This window comes from Tiliqua scincoides, chromosome 8 (assembly GCF_035046505.1).
Source record: "Tiliqua scincoides isolate rTilSci1 chromosome 8, rTilSci1.hap2, whole genome shotgun sequence".
Taxonomy (NCBI): domain Eukaryota; kingdom Metazoa; phylum Chordata; class Lepidosauria; order Squamata; family Scincidae; genus Tiliqua; species Tiliqua scincoides.
The window spans coordinates 31,495,864-31,516,758 of NC_089828.1; the positions used below are offsets into that span (position 1 = coordinate 31,495,864).

Sequence of the window (20,895 nt, forward strand, 5' to 3'; positions counted from 1 at the left end):
TTGCGGCCTGAGAGACTAGCAGGAAGCAGCATCTTGTACTCAGTACCACATTTCCCCTCTCCTATTTTTTGCTCCTGCAAAGAACTGCAGGATGCACACAGCACACGTGACAGGTTATAAGTATTTTGAGGGAAAGACCTAGGTTCCACATGGGTATAACAAGGACTGGGGAAGTCCCAAATCACATGGATACAATCAATAATGTGCAGGTGGCCTCCAGTCTTTGACCCATCATGGGATACTGTTTGTGTATACACAGTTCTCTTCACAAGCATGAGGACTAGAAGCTTGGTTTGGGGCTTTAAAAATAAAAAAATTCAAAGTTCTTCAAGATTCGAAGGATGCAACAGATTCTGAGATGGTAGTGAGGGCTTAGGAAACCATGGTCAATTGGAGCATAACCTCACTATCATAACATCACTATGAAAAGTTGTATATAAGTATTCTTAATACAACAATATTTGATGAAGTTGTTGCTAGGCTCAAAAGCAGGATGCTATGGAAGCAGCATGTTGACCTCCCATGTCCTGGCTTCTGAGGAAAACAGAATAAGCTTTCCAAGAATCCACCTGCTAGACCAGTGGTTCTCACACTTTTAGCACTGGGACCCACTTTTTTTGAATGAGAATCTGTCAGGACCCACCAGAAGTGATGTCATGATGGAAATGACATCATCAAGCAAGAAAATTTTAGCAATCCTAGGCTGCAATCTTACTCACTTTTACCCAGGAGTAAGTCCCACTGATTATCACTGTTAAAAGCATATACATTGTAGACTGTTATAAGTACAGATCTGTAATATTTCCCCAAATGCAGTCACATACCATGGCAGCATCAAGTCTGATATATTAAAAAACAAAATATTGAAATGAATGGGAATCAACTTGAAATTGGCTCGCAACCCACCTAGTGGGTCCGGACCCACAGTTCGAGAAACACTGTGCTAGACTGTATTAAAGCATCTCCGCAAGAGAAATGATTCCTCAGCTAATGTAATGACACCTGAAACTGACCAGACCCCAGTCATAACACACTACAAGCAGAAGATCCCAGGTTTGATCCCTGCCATCTCTAGTTTAAGAAAGATCTCAGTTAGCAAAGGTCGGGGAAAGCCTTTCTCAGCCTAAAGCTATGGCAAGCCACTGCCAGTTGTGTGTGTGTGTGTGGGGGGGATCATGGGCCAATTGGACTAGCAGTTTAAGCTTGTCATGCCCCCTATTTTCTTTCCCTCACATCAAAGCAAGAGACTGAACATACGTCCTATGTAGAGACACGACCCGGCCAAGATGCCACCTCTTTCCTTGCTGTGGCAGACCAAATTATCCCCCGACTGCTGCTGGGATCCATTCAGATTGGTGAGGGTGACACTCAAGGTGGTGGCACTGAGGACCTTGTAGGTCTCCACCGGGAGTGGCCGGCCATTCAGAGTCCAGTAAAGGTCCTCAGCCCTGAAGCCTGAATCGGCGCTGACTGAACAGTTGGCTGCGAGCGAGGAGCCGATGAGGAGGGTTGGGTCTTGGGGGGATATGATGGCTGGGTCTGCAGCAAAAAGAAAAAGAAAAAAGAGATGGAAAGTCAATCCCTCTCTTTGCTCATTGGTTACACCCAAGAACAACACCGCAATGGGGGGTGATTTGTCCAACTGGGATCCATGTTGGTTTAAGTAGACTCTTTTTTTTTTCAGGGTGAGGGATCACACACTTGTATAAGACATGGCCTTCTTTTTAAAGAATGTTAAATAGGCTCACAGCCCAATCCTAACCAATTATCCGGCACAGATGCCGCCTCAATGTAGTCCTAAGATAAAGGGGCAAATGTTCCCTTAGTTTGAGGAGGCCTCCATGACTGTCCCCACCACCACCACAGACTGCAGCGCTCACGGGTTAGTACAGCTGCATCAGCGCTGTAAAGCTGATCAGGACTGGGCTGTGAATCATTTTCATTCTCTGTAGAGTCAGCTGAATGTGGAATACTGTGTGCTGTTCTAGCGGCCCCATCTGATAAGAACAGAGATTGTAGAACTGGAAAGGCAGGGACAAGGACAGGCAAAAGCATTTGGTACTTCATAGTTTAGGAAAAAAGGACAACTAAGGTGTGACTAAAATGTTTAGCAGTGACTGAAATGGACAGGGACACTCAAATCCTCTCACCTGACCCTCAAATTCAGGAGTGTCAATGACTGCGCAGGAGAGACAGGATAGACCAGCGGTGCCCAAACCCCGGCCCTGGGGCCACTTGCAGCCCTCGAGGCCTCTCAATGCGGCCCTCAGGGAGCTCCCAGTCTCCAATGAGCCTCTGGCCCTCTGGAGATTTGTTGGAGCCCATGCTGACCGGACGCAACTGCTCTCAGCATGAGGGTGACTGTTTGACCTCTTGCGTGAGTTGTGGGATAAGAGCTCCCTCCACTGTTTGTTGTTTCACATCTGTGATGCAGTAGCAGCAGCAAAGGAAAGGCCAGCCTTGCTTTGTGCAAGGCCTTTTATAGGCCTTGAGTTATTGCAAGACCTTCATTCATTCATATAAGTTCATCTTTAATATATTCATTTATGTAAACGTATGTAAATTGACGATGTGGCCCTCCTGCCAAAAATTTTGGACACCCCTGGGATAGACAAAAGAAAGGACACTTTTTGAAGTGGGTTCCCTGATAACTGTGAATTGTCAGAAATTCACAATTAAAAGAGAATCCACTCGCCCTAAGTTAGGGTGATAGCCATTAGTTTTGATGGCTCTAAAGGAGATTTGAAAAATTCATGCAGGAGAGTCAATGGCTATTATTAGTCAGGATTTCTAAATAGAATCTCCATCTTCAGAAGCAGTCAACCTCTGAATACTAGTTGCAAGGGGATGTTTGTTGCCTGATGGTTGATGTTAACTTCCCAGATGCATCCGACTGGATACTGTGGGAAATGAGCCATGGAAAAAGTGGCTGCTGCTGGGAGGTGTGTGTGTGTGTGTGTTTGTGTCAGAGTTATCTTTAAACATTCCCCTGCTGCCCCCATCCCATCTATAAACAAGGCAGGAGGGGATGGGACAGACTGTGTGAGAGCAGGGACAGAAGTGGCAAGAGGGAGGAGGGTCATGTGTAGCTGCTGTGAGGCTTACCAGGATGACCCAATCCTTTGCAGCTCTACTCAGAAGGAGTCCCATTTGCACAGGTCATTCAATGAGGCTTCCTCCTCCCGCCTCCCCCCTGCTTCCCTGCCTCCTCCCCCTCCCTGGGTGTCTCCAGTCAATTCCAAATCAATAATCCCCTTGGGCTCCTCCTTCTGCCCTACCTCACCCAAAGAAAAAACCAGACTGCCCATCCTTCATTCAATGACTATTGGTTGCTTTCAGAGATGGGTAAGAGAGCCTGCTCCTTCCTCCCACCCAATGCAAAAGCAAAACATTAACCCTTCCCTGCCTCCAGGATGGAACTTCCCTGCTACTTGCCTGGTCTGAATTATGGCTCTATGAGATGTCTCACGCTGCAAAAAAAAGTAAGCAAGCACACCCAGACACAGACATATTCCAGTGTGCATGTGTGAAGAATCAGCGCCAAGTCAAGTGGCTTCAAACTCGAGTCAATGCCCGAGTCATCGTTGCAGCTCTCCATGAGTCAGCAAAAACACTGATTTTCGTGACTTGCACTCAAGTCACCTGACTCGAGTTCCCATTCCTGCCTGGTACTCTTTAAATACTGTTTTCTATGACTATCCGTACATATGACTATCTTTACATATTGCTTGCAGGTGCCAGCATCTGTTCAGCTCTTTGGGTTTGTGGATGGCTCTTGCTCATTGTGACAAACCCCCAAACCAGCACAATCCAGCTCTAAGAACGTGAGACAAGCCAGCATCTATATTCAGGGGTATACTTCCTCTGAAGATGGAGGTTCCATTTAGTTGCCAAAAGAACACAATCCAGCTCTAAGAACATAAGACAAACCAGCATCTTTATTCAGGGGTATACTTCCTCTGAAGATGGAGGTTCCATTTAGTTGCCAAAAGAACACAAGAGGAGTACTGCTGGATCAGAAATATTGTCCTTATAGATCAGCACCATGTTTTTAACAGCAGCTAGCTGAATGCCACTGAGAACTCAACCTCATTCAGTGCCTACCAATAAGAGGTAGACTCCCTCTAGTCATGGAGGGTCCATTTGGGTTTTCAGGGCGCATATATATTGATAGACCCTACTTGCTGCTTTTCCAGTGCTTAGGCAACCAATAAAGAATAAAGATTTAGGATCCAAGGGGTGAATGAACAGTGCATGGTTTCTGGGGGAAAGCAGAAAAGCAGCCTGGTCCACTCTCTTGCCTATAGGCCCTTCAAAGCTCTGAACTGGAGTCACGGAGGACTGAACCTCAGTCACTGACGGCAATGGAACATCCCTTCTCTGGCGACTTTAGGCATCAACACTGTCCTTTGCATCAGTGCCACCAGGTGGCACTGTTCCACACTATTTCTCTTTGGGGCAGGTCAGATGTTGGTACTGGACAGAAGTGGTCCAAGTCTAAGTGGAGTCTTTGACATATTGGGCTGGTCAGAGTAATTGAGTTCAGAAGTTAATTGATTGTAACACCTGGAAATGTGACATTTCCCAAGCTACACAGAGCTCTTCATCAAGGGTAATCCGACTCAGTAGAAGGGCAGCTTCGTATGCTGGTGAAAAATGTCCCTTAATCCAGTTTGCTGACCTTGCTCACGAGCCAGGCACTTGCATGTAACAGCCCCCTCACTGATCAAGCCCGTGATCCACCTAGCTCAGTTGTTTTGAAGAAATCCCCTCCTCTGGGATTCAACCAGCAACTGCTAGAGGTGGCCATCTTGGTTCTCCGCCTCCGACCGGTCAGCCAAGGAGTCCCTTTTTTCTCAGAATAAACTCCAGTCCCTGGAACACTAATTGCTCCTCTGGTGGGGATGCCTCTGAGAAACAAGGTCTTGGACATCTGGTCCCACTCAGTCAAAAGCCAACCAAATGTGAAGGTAATTCGTTTGGTCTGCTGGGATAGCCAAGGACCAAAGCCTGAAATTAATTCTGCTTGGTATTCCCTTGAGGCAGATTGTCAAGGGAACAGAGGGCGAGTCCTTTCTTTTTATGAGTTATCTTGCCAGTCCTGGCAAACACACTCATGCACGCATGCACAGAGAGAGAGAGAGAGAGGAAGACAAATATTTTTCAGAGAGCAAAAGGGCATAAAAATGTAAGAACAGCCCCATTAGATCACTGAAGGTCCATCTAGCCCAGCATCCTGCTTTCAACAGTTGCCAATCAGATGCATTGGGAAACCCACAAGTAGGGCAAGAAGGTAACAGCTCTGCCGTGCTGCTGTCCCCCAGCAAATTGTATTGACAGGTAGACTGCCTCTAAACATGGAGGTTCTATTTAACCATCCTGGCTAATGACTGGATAGCCCTCTCCTCCGCCATGATTAATCTCCATGCTTTAATGATGACAAATGAATGTCCCAATCTCAGGACATGATGTATGTTCAATTTGGGGGGGGGGGCGGGCTGAGATGACAGCATGTGGTGCACTGGTTTGGGTGTCTGACTAGGAATGGGGAGAATCAGGTTCAGATTCCCATTGGGCCATAAAGCTCTCACTGAGTGATCCTGGGCCACCCACATTTTCTCTTAGCCAATGACAGCTTCATGGCTGAGTGGGAACCTGAACCTGATTCTCCCCATTCCTAGTCAGACACCCAAACTAGTACACCACACTCTGTCACAGTAAGTGTTGTAATGATACAAAGAGAAAAAATGACATATCCTACCCCAAGTCCTTTGGAGGAGGAGCGGGATTTCAATCAATAATAACAATGCGGTAAGGTCCAGTTTGGCCTTCAAAACCAAGTGGGCCCAGCCACAAGGGTCCCCCCAGGCTGTATATGTGACCCAGGGTGACCCACTGCCACCCCTTCTCCACTCTGCATTTGAAAGAAAGTGGGGAATTAAGAGAAACTGTGAAAGAGACTTCCGCTCCTTTCCAGGCTTCTTTTTTAAATTAAGGGAGTTCGGGACCACGGTCTGCAGACCATCAGGTAAGGAAGGACTATACTTGGCACACAAATTCAAGCACTGAGAGACTTGAGCCAAGCCTGTTCCCCCAAATCTGCAGAACCTGTTTGATCAGACTGGACTGTGTGGGGGGGGGGGGAGAGAGAATGGGTTTGTTTGTATACTATGGGAAGCAAAACCTCTTTCCAACCACTTTCAGCAATCTGGGGAGAAAAAAGAAAAAAAACACTCTCTCCAGCCAAACGCCCTCGCATCGGAATCCTTTTTTGCAAAATAAAGAAAAACAAATAGAGGAGCATTCCAGCTGCCGTGGGGCCTGGAACCAGACCTGGAATCATTGCCGCTTGGAACGGCCAACCCCACAATTACCGTACCAGTGGGAGGCCGCGTCTGACTCTGCCCTATGATGGGGCCCCCCAAAACCTGGAAACTGAACCTCTGCTCAGCAGGCCAAATCCCCAAGGTTGGCTCTTGGGGGGGGGGGGGGGTTTCAGAAGCAGAGTTCCGCAGCCTTTCACGATGGACCCTCAAGCTTCACCAAAGGCATTGTCTGGACAATCCTGCAAACCCCACTCTTTCGAGGGTCGAGCAAACAATCCTAGTTTGCCTCCTTGGCGCAAAGAGGGGCTGATTGTTTTTCAAACAACATGAATCCTTCTTGTGTTTGTCTGCCCCACAACCCCACCACTGACAAAGATGCAAACGTGTTTTAAAAGAGAAAGGTGTGAAGTTTTCACACTGGAGAGGGAAAACTGGCTGGGGTGTGTGCATGTGTGTGAATACAGGGGGGGGGGAGCCAGGATGTGAAATTCATTCCCTGGTCCCACTATACCTGCAAGAAGCTTTATTGCTTTCTGATTTTCTTGTGGATTTTTTTAAATTTACTGATCAGGTGTTAAGTAATACTGGAAAGTGAAACCACATTTCCAAGGTGTCAGAAATACTTATTTTTTTTAAAAAAAAATGGTCCGCTGTTATTGCTCTTTTTTTTGTTATTGGTGTTTTAAACAGCTGGAAGAGGTAGGGGGGAGAGGAAAGTCTGAGAAAAGCTATTGAAATGGAAAGCTATGTTTTTCTCCTCTTGTGAAGTTCTCGTTTTATAAACACTGTCTGAAGGAGTCCAGACAAAGAGGTTAGGGAGCTAAACTTGACAACCGATGGATTGCCATCACCTCAATGACTGGAAAGCAGACCTCATTGCATCTTTTTCATTTTTTTTTTTTTATAAAGCAGCATACAAAAATCAATGCAATCTTATGCACATTTTCCTGAAATTAAGCTCCATTGCACACAATGGGACTTACTTCTGAGTAGACGTGCCTAGGGTTCTGATCCACTTAAAACAACCTTAGCCAATCCATCAAAGACGTTTTGCATGGTTCAGCTTGTTTTATTTATTTGTGATATTTCTACCCAACTTTCCATCCACTTATGTGGTTTATTTATCCATCTATCTAGTTGGGAATTTTTATTCTTCCTTCCCACTTCCAAAGTGGCCTTCACACAGGGTGACTCACACAATGTTTAAAAAAATGCACTCAATAAAATCATTTTTAAATCCCCACAGTAAATCGAAAAACATACCCCCATAAAGCCCCAATTGAATGACAGCAACTAAAGGAAACTAAAATTATGAAGAGCACAGAGAAAAAATCAGTACAGGGACATCAGCTCAGCAAAAAGTCTTTAAAAAAGTCTTAACCAGATGGCAGAAAAATTAAACATGCATAGGACTAAAACAATAGTTTTGAAGATAAAAGCATACTACTTCCTTTGTTTTCTTGATGCCTTAGTGTCACAGAGGGAGCATTAAAAGAGGCATTCTCCCCCGTGTGTAAGAGAAGGGGGAATACCTCTTCCTGAAGGGCAACTGTCACCCATAACATTTAAATAAACTTTGGATAAAAACAATTTATAGCTCTGTTTAAAAATAAAGTAGTGCTTGCATTAAGGTGGTAGCATCCTTTTTGTTGAGCCAAAGGTTTTCCATCCAACCGCATAATTGACAAATTTTGTAAACACTTTTTCAGAGCTGGTTTTTTTCTCTGCTTTCAAACTCTTTATGTGTCTTCCTTGCAGAAAAGCAAGGCTGCTGTCATACATTTTTATCAATTGGAAACGGTTGCAAATGTTATAGATGAGGCATGAAAGAAAGAAACCCTTCTAATGAGTGCATGAGTGGCCAATGCGTTTTCAATCAATCCCAGCTATAAAAAAATATCCATTTAGATCTGTGTTTATGTAAAAGGACCATCTCTAATTACTGAACATTTACAGTTCTCTGAAGATAAAGGGCATTCCTTCTAGTTACAAGCCTTGCTCCGCTGGATGAATCCTCATTTAAAGTCTTAAACAACAAACAAACAAAGCATCCACCAAAATGAGATTCAGCAAACATATCCTTTAGGGAAAAAAAATAATGAACTAAGTGGGTGGGAAGAATAAAAATTGCAATTAGTTTGAAACTATATGAGTTGGCTGTTTGGATATTTAAAAAGAAAACCTTAAATCTTTGGTGTATTTATGAACACCTATAGGTTACATTACAACATTTTTCACAGTGCAAATAAGAGAGGCCCCCCTCACTCTCTCTTACCACTCCCCATAATACTTGAACTCAGGGTCACCCAGAAAAACTGACTGGCAGGAGATTTGGGACAAAAGCAAGTCCACACAATGCAGAACTGAGGTGTGGACTATATGGAACCTTCACTTGTAGGTACCAGATGCCATCAGGGGACAAACAACAGGGGATGTTCATTCCCCTCCTGCTCTGCCAGTGGGCTTCCTAGGGGCATCTGGCTGTTTGTCATTGGAAACAGAATATTGGTTTTAGATGGAAATGATGATCTGCCATGCCCTTAGGATTGGGAGTGATTGGGTGATCCAATCACTTTTAGAAATGACATTCCTTCTTGTGCGTATCCAAAGGAGGATACCTCTTTTTAGAAGAGGCATTCCCTACTATATGGGAAAGAAGGGGAAATGGATGATCTTAAGAAAGGCTCCAGCTAAGCAAATTCTTACTTCTCCCAAATAAATTTGATTTAGACAATATTGGATGCCTCTTAAAATCCCAGGTTTCCATCTGAAACCTCCAGCTGTAGATCTTCCAGGAAACCATCTGATTATGAGACCTGGGATTGTGAGAAAGCTGCAGCTAATGTTGTTTAAATATGGTTAGAATCAGCAAAATTCTAAAAGCACAACCCTCCCCTTAAAAAAACCCTCCATCCTATACACACACATCATGGCAATTGCATTTTTCTCTTGGACCCTGCAAAGGGCCTGCATTTCAGTCAACTTGATTTAGCTAGGGAGTTCTCCCAGTTAGTTAATTGGGGCCTTTTGACCTTAGTAAGTAGAAGGAATTTTCCCTGACCTGCCCAGGTGTTTGGAGATTGGTTTCCAGATTGCAACACCAGACCCCTCTTTTAGCAATTCCCTGGAATTAGAAAACAAACAAACCCTTTGATTCCCTGTTTCCCATCCATGGACAAATTGCAACGTGGATAGGGAGTGAATTACAGCAATCACAAACACCTAATCCCCATAAAAGTTCATTTAAAGTCTTGCTCATAAATGACAAGAGGTAGAGGGATGGAAGATGCAGTGCCCAAGAGTCAGTGTGGCTCAATGAATTATATTCAATTTGGAGTTAGCCAAATCCCTGCTTGGCCACAAGACTCTGAAGGAATAGCTACTGCCTGGCCCAAAGTCACAATCTTTCAGCTTTGCCTGCCCCACAGAGCTAGTCTGAATCCTAAAGAGCTTGTCATAGCATTGATTTGCAAGCTTCTGATGATGGAAGCATGCTCTTGCCCCCACTGAATTAAAATTCTGAGCAATGTAAAAGAAATTTACTTTGATTTATATTATGTCTTTGTGTAAACAATTACTGTACACTCAAGGAAGCTCTTAAAACAACTCCACAGCACTTATCAGAATGACACAAAAACTAAAATTAAATCTGGAACAGAATGGAAAACATTTCACATATGTAAGAATGCCCCACCTTGAGAAAGGCCCATTTTTTCCTGTACATCTGAATGAGTCACTGATTTGAGCCTGCCCTTCAATCTGGAATGGTGACTCATTCAGAGATGTGACAGTGAGCCTCATCCAGTGTTGGATAATGCTGCCATGCCCTTAGATTGGGAGTGATCCAATCACTTTTAGAAAAGGCATTCCTTCTTGTATGTAAGCAAAGAAGTATATTCCCAACTACAGCGGTTCTCAAACTTTTCACACCAGAACCCACTTTTTAGACTGAGAATCTCTCAGGACCCACCAGAAGTGATGCCACTGAAAGTGACATCATCAAGCAGGAAAATTTTTAACAATCCTATGCTGCAATTCTAGCCACACTTACCCAGGAGTAAGTACCATCATTGTTAAAAGTAAATACGTAATAGCCTGTAAAAAGTTCAGATCTGTAACATTTCCCCAAATGCAGCCACATACATGGTAGCGTCAAGTCCAATATATTAAAATAATATTTTGAAATAAATGGGACCCACCTGAAATTGGGTCCTGACCCACATTTTGAGAAACACCGCCCCACTATATAGGGGAGAAGGGGAAAAGGAGGATCTTAGGAAAGGATGCCATTTTCTGCATCTTTTCTTGCTTTTCAATGTTCTTTTTGATATGGGGCAAACAAAATGGACAGATAGTCTGATTGGAAACAGCTTTCCAAAGACTTTTCTCAGCCTTGCTAACTGAGATCCATTTATCTAGTCCTAGACATTTTATTTGGAACCTTTTGCATGTAAAATGGATTACCACCAAGTTTCTGATCTGCTTCAAATTTCAGAAGAAACATTTGGTTGAAACTGGCAAGTGGACTCTTGCAAAGCTTATCCTGTTTTTCTCAGAGTTCAAAATGCTTCTCCCACAGTGAACAGCTATCATGTACTAACAACCTTCTCACCAAAGACCCTGGGGAATTCTAAGCTAGCTTGGTCATGATAGCTCCAAAGACCCTCAGCAACCTAGAATGCCTCAGAAACCTGAAGAAGTACGCGTTAAAAGAAAACCCAACTCCCTAGTCTTCATCGCTGTGAAGACAATTATACAAACACAATATCACGTGGAAGCTCAAAGACTGGAGCTGAACTACCTACAAACCATTCACCAAACCAGGACTGTCTCTGTGCAAGGCACCTATGCCCCTACTGTGCTTCAGCCCCAGCCCCACCCCTATGCATATAGGACCCTACTTTGCTGTACTTCTGTGTACACAGTCCTGGGCAGAAATATCTACCTATTGGTCAACCCACAACCTCATGATTGCATACTACAACAACAACAACAACAACAAAAAATAGGATACATCTTGTTATTCATTCTATTCGTGCTTTGCAAAGTTGGTCACCAAGACCCAATTGGCAAATGTGTTTTGGGCCTTTGGGATGAGGGGGATGCGCCAATGCTTCCATCTGAACTTGATTTGCTGCCCAATCTTAGGCAGTCCCATCTGTTCCTGTGCTGCTTACTCCCAAGTAAGTGTGCCAAAGATTACGACTCTCAAATTGGCTACCTTAGAACTGGATGGTGTATCTGCTTCACTGTGTTTGCCTCTGACTGCTGCTGCATCGTAGCCAAGAGGTGAGCTGGCCCAAGGTTGCCTGATACCTGAGGCTGTACCCCAAATACTAGGGTCTCCCTCCACCCCCGTATTCCACCAGCCATCACTTTTGCTGCTTGGAATGGAGGGGAAGACGAAGCGCGAAGGAGAGAAAAAGGGGTCCATTTCCTGCTTTCTTTCTGAATCCAGGAAGCAGGAGGGGGAAGAACAGTGCCTTCCCCCAACACCTCTGCCTGGGCAATCACTTCAGTCAACCGCATGGATGGACCAGCTTTGGTTAAGCGGGGGCATGTTCCCCCCCCCTCCGCAGTCAAATCTCATCTCTGTCTTTATCAAACTGCCATTTCCTCAGCAATAGTTCCCAAGCAACTACCATTTGTAATGTTACTCATGTAGACTTAGCAGTTTTAGGCAAGTCAAATGTGGTTTGACTTGAGTCTAGTCTCGAGTCTCAGTCCCCCACAACTCGACTCAAAAATGAGTCATAGGGGCATTTTCTGAGTCATCCGGAGGGTTTTTGTCGTCTCTGCAAGGACTATCGGCTTGCTCTGAATGGGGTTGCACTCCCTCTGAAGGAGCAGGTCTGCAGCTTGGGGGTCCACCTGGATTCGCAGCTGCTCCTGGATTCCCAGGTGTCGGTTGTGGCTAGGGGCGGCTTCGCACAGCTTCGGCTGGTGTGCCAGCTGCGGCCGTACTTGGATCGTGCAGACCTGGCCACGGTGATCCATGCCACGGTGACATCGAGGTTAGATTATTGTAACGCGCTTTATGTGGGGCTGCCCATGAAGACGGTTCAGAAACTGCAGTTAGTGCAGAATGCGGCGGCCCGTGTGGTCACTGGAGGTAGGTGGTTTGACTCTGTCAGCCCGCTTCTCCGGGGGCTGCATTGGCTGCCCATTTGTTTCCGGGCCCAATTCAAGGTGCTGGTTTTGACCTTTAAAGCCCTATACTGCTCTGGACCAGGGTATCTTAGAGATCGCCTACTTCCGTACAATCCAGCTCGTCCTCTTAGGTCATCAGAGATGGCCTTTGTACAAGTGCCGCTGCCTAAGGAGGTACGTGGGGCCGCGGCTAGAAATAGGACCTTCTCAGTAGTGGCACCAACATTATGGAACTCCCTTCCCCTTGACTTGAGAATGGCTCCCTCTCTTGAGACTTTTTGGCGAGGCCTGAAGACCCTTTTGTTTAAACAAGCCTTCTGAGTTCATGACCTTTTTAACATCTTTTCTACATCTTTTAGTATTTTTACAGGCCTGATTCCTCTATGATTTGCTGCATTTTGCTCTTTTTATCTGACTTTTTATCTGACTACTGTTTTTATGGTATCCGTTAATGTGTTTTAATACGTTTTTATTTGCTGTTAAATTATGTTTTTTAATCTGTTTTTAACATGTTGTAAGCCGCCCTGGGTCCCTTTGGGGAGAAGGGCGGGATATAAAGTTTATTATTATTTTTTTGGGACTCAAAAAGACTCAAGTTGTTCCCTGTAAAAAGCCAGCTGTGATTAAAAACAAGGCTGCTGCAGGGGTGTGTGTGTGTTCTTTTTAAACACTCCCCTAATGTTCCCATCCCATTTGTAAACAAGGTGGGAAGGGGTGGAACAGACTGCAAGAGAGTGGGGACAGAAGCAGCAAGAGGGAGGAGGGTCAAACGCAGCAGCTGTGAGGCTTACTTGGACAACCCAATCCTTTGCAGCTCTACTCAGAAGTAGTCCCGTTTGCACAGGTCATTCAGTGAGGAACCTGCCTCCCAACTAACAATGGAGACCACCAGTAGCATAGCTAGAGAGGGTGCAATTCACTAAGTTTTGTAGGGAGCCTCACCTAAGCTTGGAAAGCACTACATGTTGCATGGAGCCTAACTGCCCCTCCTCATTGTCCATGGAAAAGCACCACAGCTGCCCTGCCTGCTTAAACCCAAGGCAGTTCTCCTTACACTTGAGGAGGCTCTCCTTAAACCCACTTTCTCAGGTGTAAGGAGAGCCTCCTCAGGTGTAAGCTGTGGTGCTTTCCCATGGACTATGATCAGGCAGTTCTGCCTCACCTGCCGCCCCCACTCTGAAGGGGAGGGGTCCCGCTTGAACTCCTGCCATGAGGCTCCATGCAACTCATAGCACTTTGCAAGCCAAGGTGAGGCTCCCTGCAAAACTTCTAGCTACTGGAACGCACAGGAGCCAGCCATGTGGTTGGAAAGTGTGATCACTATGAACCATCTCCTCCCCCTCCTTGGGCTTCTCCAGCTAATTCCAAGGCAAGAACCCCCTTGGGCTCCTCCTGCTGCCCTACCTCATCCAAAGAGAAAAATCAGACTGCCCATCCTTTGCCCAATGACCACTGGTTCCTTTTCAGATGGGTGAGAGAGCCTGCTCCCAACTCCTGCCTGATGCAAAAGCAAAACATTAACCCCTCCCTGCCTCCTGGCTGGAACTTCCCTGCTGCTTGCCTGGTCTGAATGATGGCTCCACCAGTTCTTTCACTCCATGAAAAAGGTAAGCAAGCACACCCAGACACAGTTTCCAGTGCACATGCCTGGAGAATCAGTACTGAGTCAAGTGGCCTCAGACTTGAATAATGCCTGAGTCATTGGTGCAGGTGACTCGAGTGTCCACAATTCAGCAAAATATGCTGATTTTCTTGACTTGAACTCGAGTCACATGACTCGGGTTCCCATCCCTAAGACTTAGCAATATAATACTGAATTCATCTCCTCACAACAATCCTCCAAGATAGGTTAGGCCAAGCCTGAGAGTGACTACCCTGATGTCACCCAGAAAGCTTTGTGTCCAAACAGGTTCTCCTCAGTCTACACATACTATACATGTCTAATCAAAAGTAGATCCCACTGTAGTCAATAGGACTTAGGCTACAATCCTATCCACACTTTTCTGGGAGTAAGCCCCATTGACTGTAATGGGACTTACTTCTGAGTAGACATGCATAGGATTGGGCTCTTACTCCCCAGGTGTGTATAGGTTTGCAGTGTTGGTCTGACATGCTTAACTACCACACCACTCTGTCTTTCTGGAATTTGCATCAAGGCTATGACTCTGGATATTGCTGTATGCATTTGGAAGATGTGTGTGCCTGTGCTTTTCTATCCACAACAATCAAAGCAGCTGCAATTATACGCAAACAGTGCTACTGGCCTACCTGACAGGGCTGTTGTCAGACTTGTTGGGTTAATGGAGGGGAAGCACTCTGAATGCTTGAAAGCTTAGTTCCTTGGGTCTCATTCATGCCTCAGGATGATCTGAAAAGGCACCACCACCACTCATTTTCTCCACCTTATTCCCAGTCCCAAAAATGGGACCACCTTTAGGCAAATGGGTGGGGGGCATAAATATTTCTGCAAGAACCCCTTATTGCTGGTTGGCAGTACAGAAGTTGCTGTCCTTTTTTTCTTTTACAATTTCTGTTGCTTCCAGTTTGGCACAGGGAATTTTACTGCCATCCCTAACGCCCAGGAATGAAGTTATATCTTGACAAGTAAGCACATGTAACTTATGTATATTCTGCTTTTCTATAGTCTGACATATATTGTAAGTTCCTTGGGGCAGAGACGCCATTATTTTCCTCTCAGCGCTGTGACAGTGTCAGGAACCACAGTTAGTGATGCTCTTTTAAAATCACCATCATCATGAAGTCCTGTATATTTTTAAGGCATGTTTCGCTCATTTCCCTGATGTTCCTCTGGAGGAAAAGAAACAAATCAAACTGCTTCACTTGGGGGCTGAGAGCAACTTTTGTCTACATTCCCCGGGGTGGGGTCCATTTGCACATGGAACTTTTCCTTGGACACAGGTGCTGTTTTGGAGCCGACCCTGCCCTGGAGTTAGGTTTCATGCCATATCCCTGCTGCTAAGTGTTAGGCAAACATGTTCCCAGGACAAACTGTTCAGCCTGGAGGTGTCCGGCCATCCCAAAGGCGATAGGAGTTTTTCTTGGCCTGCCGGCACATCGCACGCTCTCCAAAAACATTGCCTCGGACAAATTTCTCACCCTCAAGCGGAAGTCTAAACTTCCTGTTCCAGCAGCAGTGTGTGCGTGTGTCAGGGGAGTAGCTTCTCCACCACCATCACCTCCTGTCTCCTGGGGATAGACACAATTCGCTGCAGGAATGAATGCCTAATTTGTGTTTACAACACTCGGGAGTGCTCGCTCCTCGCTGGGAAAGGCTCCACTCACGCATGTGTTCACTTTCTCCACAAGATGTTCCTCTCCAGAAAATAAGTCGGGCCCGAGACGCGCCGAATGATTGCAGGCCCCCTTGGCAGCATGCCTCTTGATTAAACTGGGGCTGCCATAAAACCAATTAGGCCCATGAAGGGCCAATACCCTTGTTCGAATTTCTCCTGCTACAATATTCCCTGGGGTGGAAAGTTACTTCACAAAGGCCTGGGCCTTGATGGGGAGTGGAGGATAAAAGGAAGACATCCCTTCTTTTCATCCCAGCACATCCAATAATCTTTACATGCCAGAGACCTTTTCCTCCCAAAACTCTGATGAAGGATTTTCTTTTGTTTTCCAGACAAAAGAACAGTGTACATCGTCGGGGGGGGGGGGGGTTGAGATTTGAAATGGTTTTCAATATGCTGCAATACCGCGACACCTCCAAGGCGGAACAATTTGCACACACACATGCACACACGTGTTTTCCTTTCCATGAGACTTTTCCTCTCTCACATTGCAAACTCCTGGGGCAGAGACCTGTCACTTTTACTACAGCTGCAGAGTACCAGGAGTGTTGATGGTACAGTATTTCCTCCCCCCCCCCCATTTCTAGAAACATGAGTCCAGGGGAGAAACTACATGATCCATTGTGATGAAGAATACTCTGTTCTCAATTATGATTCATAGGAAGTGTGTGGGGTGGATTTACCATTGGCCTTTATAGGGTAGGACAAGTTATTCTTTGCTATCCTTTGTCCAGAAAGGTCTTGGGGGATGGATTATCTATTGCACTCCATGAGCTAAAATTGGAATGACTCTGACAGCTTTTATTCAGAATAGGGTGGTACGGGTTTTCCTTTATGGGGTAAGATGTCTGGTTCTCTGCCATCTTTCATCTAGAAGCATTATGAGTTCTCTATTGTCCTTTATTATGTATTTATTAAAATATTTTTATCCTGCTTCTTGGCCTGCCTTAAAGGTTATACAAGGGGGCTTACAGATCTTCCTCTCCTCCCCTTTAAATACACTTTATAACAATGTTCACATATAAATGAAAGAGATCAAGAACACAGAAGGAATCAGTAGATTCTCTGTTGCTTTACGTGCAAAAATGTGTCTGGGTTCTCTGTCGGATAGCAGCAGGAGACAACCATTTCTTGTCCTCCAAGTCTGTTCCTGATGTGCCCCGTGGAAAAACTGATCAGCAATCATCTTCCTTGGACATAAGTGTAGATTTCTTACTTGCAGAGTGGGAAAGGTAGTGAGATTTTTAACGGGCCTGGGGTTAAATGTGGATTTCTTATTGTAACTTCGGGCAGTCTCTGTTTTCTTGGAGGAATCATTTTCTGTTCTCCTCTTCTTTAAAACGGGAGAGGTATTTTTACCTCGCTACTTGTGGGGTTGTAAAGAGAAGGGAAAATGTATGTGCTCAGCCAGTGAGAGATAACCCTCACCCTACCACACAGCAAGAACCCCAATATTTGCGTGGACTGCTATGAGCGAAAGGGATTCAATATCCTCTTTCAGTCCTTTGGGGGGGCGGTGAAGAACAGGTTCTAGAATGTCCATTTGGGAAAGGTGGCAGGGCTGATGGAAGCCTTACAAGGTATAACATTTGGAAAGGGTGAGGTGTGGGTGGGGGATTAAGATGAATTTTCCAAAATATCAAACATGCAAGGAGGTTGCTTGAAAAGAAATGATTTAAGAAGAACTTACTGACACAAAGAAAATGACCGTGTACAAACCCTTGCCAGGATTTGGATTAAATAGATCTGGGTAGTAATGGGCTGGGATTAGAGCCCACCCAAAAACAAAAACCACACACCACACTCACACAAGGAAGAAATAGAATTGACTTTCAATAAAACATGAACATGACTACAAATACCTTTCTAAAATTAAAGCAGGCAATTTAACTTTAGGAGCAGGAGATCATGAGCTACTCCTCTTTCAAAAACTTAACAGCCAACATATACTCCTCCATCCTACTCAGTGCTGGTTTAAGGGAAGGGGCATTGCCCTTCCTCTTAACATTTGACTGGAGACTAAGAGCCCAATCCTGTGCATGTCGACTCAGAAGTACATCCCGTTATAGTCAGTGGGGCTTACTCCCAGGAAAGTATGAATAGGATTGGAACCTAAGAGCCCAATTCTATCCACACTTTCCTGGGAGTAGGACCCATTGACCATAAAGGATTTACTTCTGAGTAGACATGCATAAGATTGGGCTATAAGGCTGCAATCCTTATACACATTTTCTTAGGAGTAAGCCCCATTGAACACAGTGGGACTTACTTCTGAATAGACATGCATAGGCTTGGGCTCCAAGTTAATTTTCTAATTGGGAGGGGTGAGAAAAAGGAACAGGAAGGTTCCAATTTTTTTTAACACATTTGCTTTTCCTGCACATACACTATTTTCTGCTACCCCTGGCATGCTTAGGTGTTGGGGGGGAGGGGAGGTTTACAGTGGCGGACTGCAAATCGGTTGGGCCATCCAGTTAAGAAAGAAAGCAGAACCCAAATAAATAAATAAATAAATAGTAAAGAAAATTTGCTACTAAACATACAACTTCGGAAGTGTGAAATCTCTGCGGATGAAAAGAAAATCTAAATCTTGAGCAGGAAGGGGGGGACATGACAAGAGGTAGGAGGCATCCTGAATTAGTGTCTCTCCCCCCCCCCCCAAACCAACCTAAAATTCCATTCTTTCCACCCGTCCCCTTCTTAATGAGGGTTCTGGAGTCGGTGAATTTTGGAGATGGGTTGCTAGTCAAACCATTGGTCTTTGGCCCCCTAAAAATGGGACACACCCCAGTGTGCCTTGAGGTGCAAAATCCTTTCCCAAACATTTTTAACACCACCCCCCCCCTCCCTGATCATCCTTGGAGGTGGTTTTAATTCGGATTTTATTTTTTTTCCTAAACAGATTTGGAGCCAGGGTGGGGGAGGCTGAAATTAATCCCTAGAGGCATTTAAAAAGGAAAAGAAAAAAGATCACCACTTAGCTTGGGGGTGGGGGTATTCTGTTCAGAGAGAGGGAAGGAAAAATCCCCCTTTTTAGAAACAGAGTGAATTTTGCCCCTGGCTGGGCTGCCTCTCTTTGATTTTGTGGGGGATCCTTCCCCATCCTCTCTCTCTTCTCTTTGCAAAACTTTTCCCCTTATGATGACTATTTAGAATTCTTATTCTTTTAACCCCAACCTGCCAACACTGAGTTTTGCCCTTCTTTATTGATCATGGTCTCTTTATTGAAAGTAAATAAATAAAAATGTTAAGAATCAAACCATCTTTGGTGTGTGTGTCCCCCAGATTTTTTTTTTTTGGGGGGGGGAAGAGGTTAATTCTGTTACTGGTTTTTAAAGGGCTTCCTCTCTTGGCACCTTTGAAAATCCCCATAAAACTCCCATCACCATCGCCTCTGCACGCCTGGCTCCCTCTCTCCATCCCTCCAGCTCCTTCTCCCACCCCCAGCCAGCCTCCGTTCTCACCATCACTCGCTATTAGCGCTTTCCACGCGTTGCCATCTGCCTACCACCTTTCCCCACTTCATCGAGACCCACATTCTAGGCTGAGCAGGGATTCCAAAGGGGAGGGGGCTCTTGGTTTACTTACACATCCGAGAATCCACCCGCAGCAGAGACAGCCAAAGCCAAAGGAAAAAGACTTTCATCATATTGGAAAGAAAAAGGGGGGGGTTGCAAAAAGGGGGGCAAAAAAAGTCTTCTCTTCTTCTTTGCCCCCCTCCAAGTGATTCCTCTCTGCACCTTCACCAGAGGCTCCTTTGGAGATGGTCCTCCTAAGTATCTGGGTGGTGGGGGTCTGGACCTCTTTTTTTTCTTCTGCCCCCAAAGCTTCACCACCCCACCCCCCCCACGTCCAAACATAAAGAGACAAACAAGGGATTTCCTAAGCAAGTCTGAGCAGTTCAAACTTGACAAGTTCCTTAATGTGCCTTTTACTCTCCGCCCCACCCAGCCCTTCCCCGCCCCTCTGGGCTTTAGTACGGGGGGGGGGGCGGGTGAGGTTGAAATTAACAAGCCCTTGCTCAAATGAGACACCTACCCATCCCCCTGGCTTTGGAGCCATCCTGCTCCTCTTGGCTCAAGGGAGGAGAGTCTGGGGCTCAGAGGCCAGCCCCCCAAATATGCTTTTCCCTACTGATCTCCCCCCCCCCCCCGACCTTTTCCCCTGTTACTCAATCACCATTCTGAAAAGATCACTTCTGACTCAGGGTAGTAAATACCTACTCAACTATTTGGCTCTTTTGTTGGAGGGTGGATTCTTTTGTGAGTGTATGATTCTTTCTTTCTTTCTTTCTTTCTTTCTTTCTTTCTTTCTTTCTTTCTTTCTTTCTTTCTTTCTTTCTCAATTTTTTCCCTTTTTCCTTCTCTTAATTTTCCCCCACTTGGATGAGTGCATTTCTTAGGCCGTTGGCATGATGCTTTTTAAACCAAGGGAAGGGTCTTTTAGCCCACCTTTCTGTTCTCTGAAGTATTTAATAAAAGGGATCTCAACCCAGTGTGACACTTCTCTCAACTCCACCACCCCAAGCAGACAGGTGATCCTTACCTTTGGCTGTCTTGAGCCAGTTCAGTTCAAAGCCACCTTATAAGCACTATAACTGTTTCACTCCAAATCTTTCAACCACTGGCACCAGCCTTAGGGTTGCACAAAGCTCCTCAACAAGCTCTGAAGCATCCTGTGTGAGCTGAAAGCATGCAGGTGGATCCGGTTTTAATTTTAATTTTTGTTTTGTCCTGCAAATTCTTACTACCATACCTCTTCTTAACTTCTAGGACCTATGTGGTGATGAGCATCCATAAAGCCATCACAAAACATACAGATTCTTAAAAGGCACCTTCCAGGATTGAACTGGGAATAATAATAATAATGATAATATGGATAACTGTAATAATAATAATAATGTGTATTAATCATTAATATTTATATAGTAATTTTTAGCACTCAAGCCACTTAGATGCCTTAAAAGCCATATCTGCCCAACGCTGCATATACAGGGACCTGTGTACACCTGTGGGCCAGGCAAAAATGGGTTAAATTCTCCCATTTAATCATATATAGTAGGTTTATTTATTTTTAAAGTGAAATCAAAATGATTTGAAACAAAA

The 20,895-nt window shown here is 45.1% G+C and overlaps 1 protein-coding gene across 2 annotated transcripts in view; it reads right to left on the reverse strand.

The window, feature by feature from the left end:
* The window catches only part of CRLF1 (cytokine receptor like factor 1), a 33,424-nt gene extending 13,748 nt beyond the window's left edge, over positions 1–19,676 (reverse strand). For both annotated transcript variants that reach the window (XM_066636002.1, XM_066636003.1), the window contains exons 1-2: positions 19,379–19,676; positions 1,258–1,539 (exon numbers count right to left, since the gene is read on the reverse strand). In XM_066636002.1, the coding sequence (XP_066492099.1) occupies positions 1,258–1,539; positions 19,379–19,439 (343 nt within the window). In that variant the 5' untranslated portion in view covers positions 19,440–19,676. The remainder of the gene's footprint in view (positions 1–1,257; positions 1,540–19,378) is intronic.
* Positions 19,677–20,895: the final 1,219 nt, after the last annotated feature.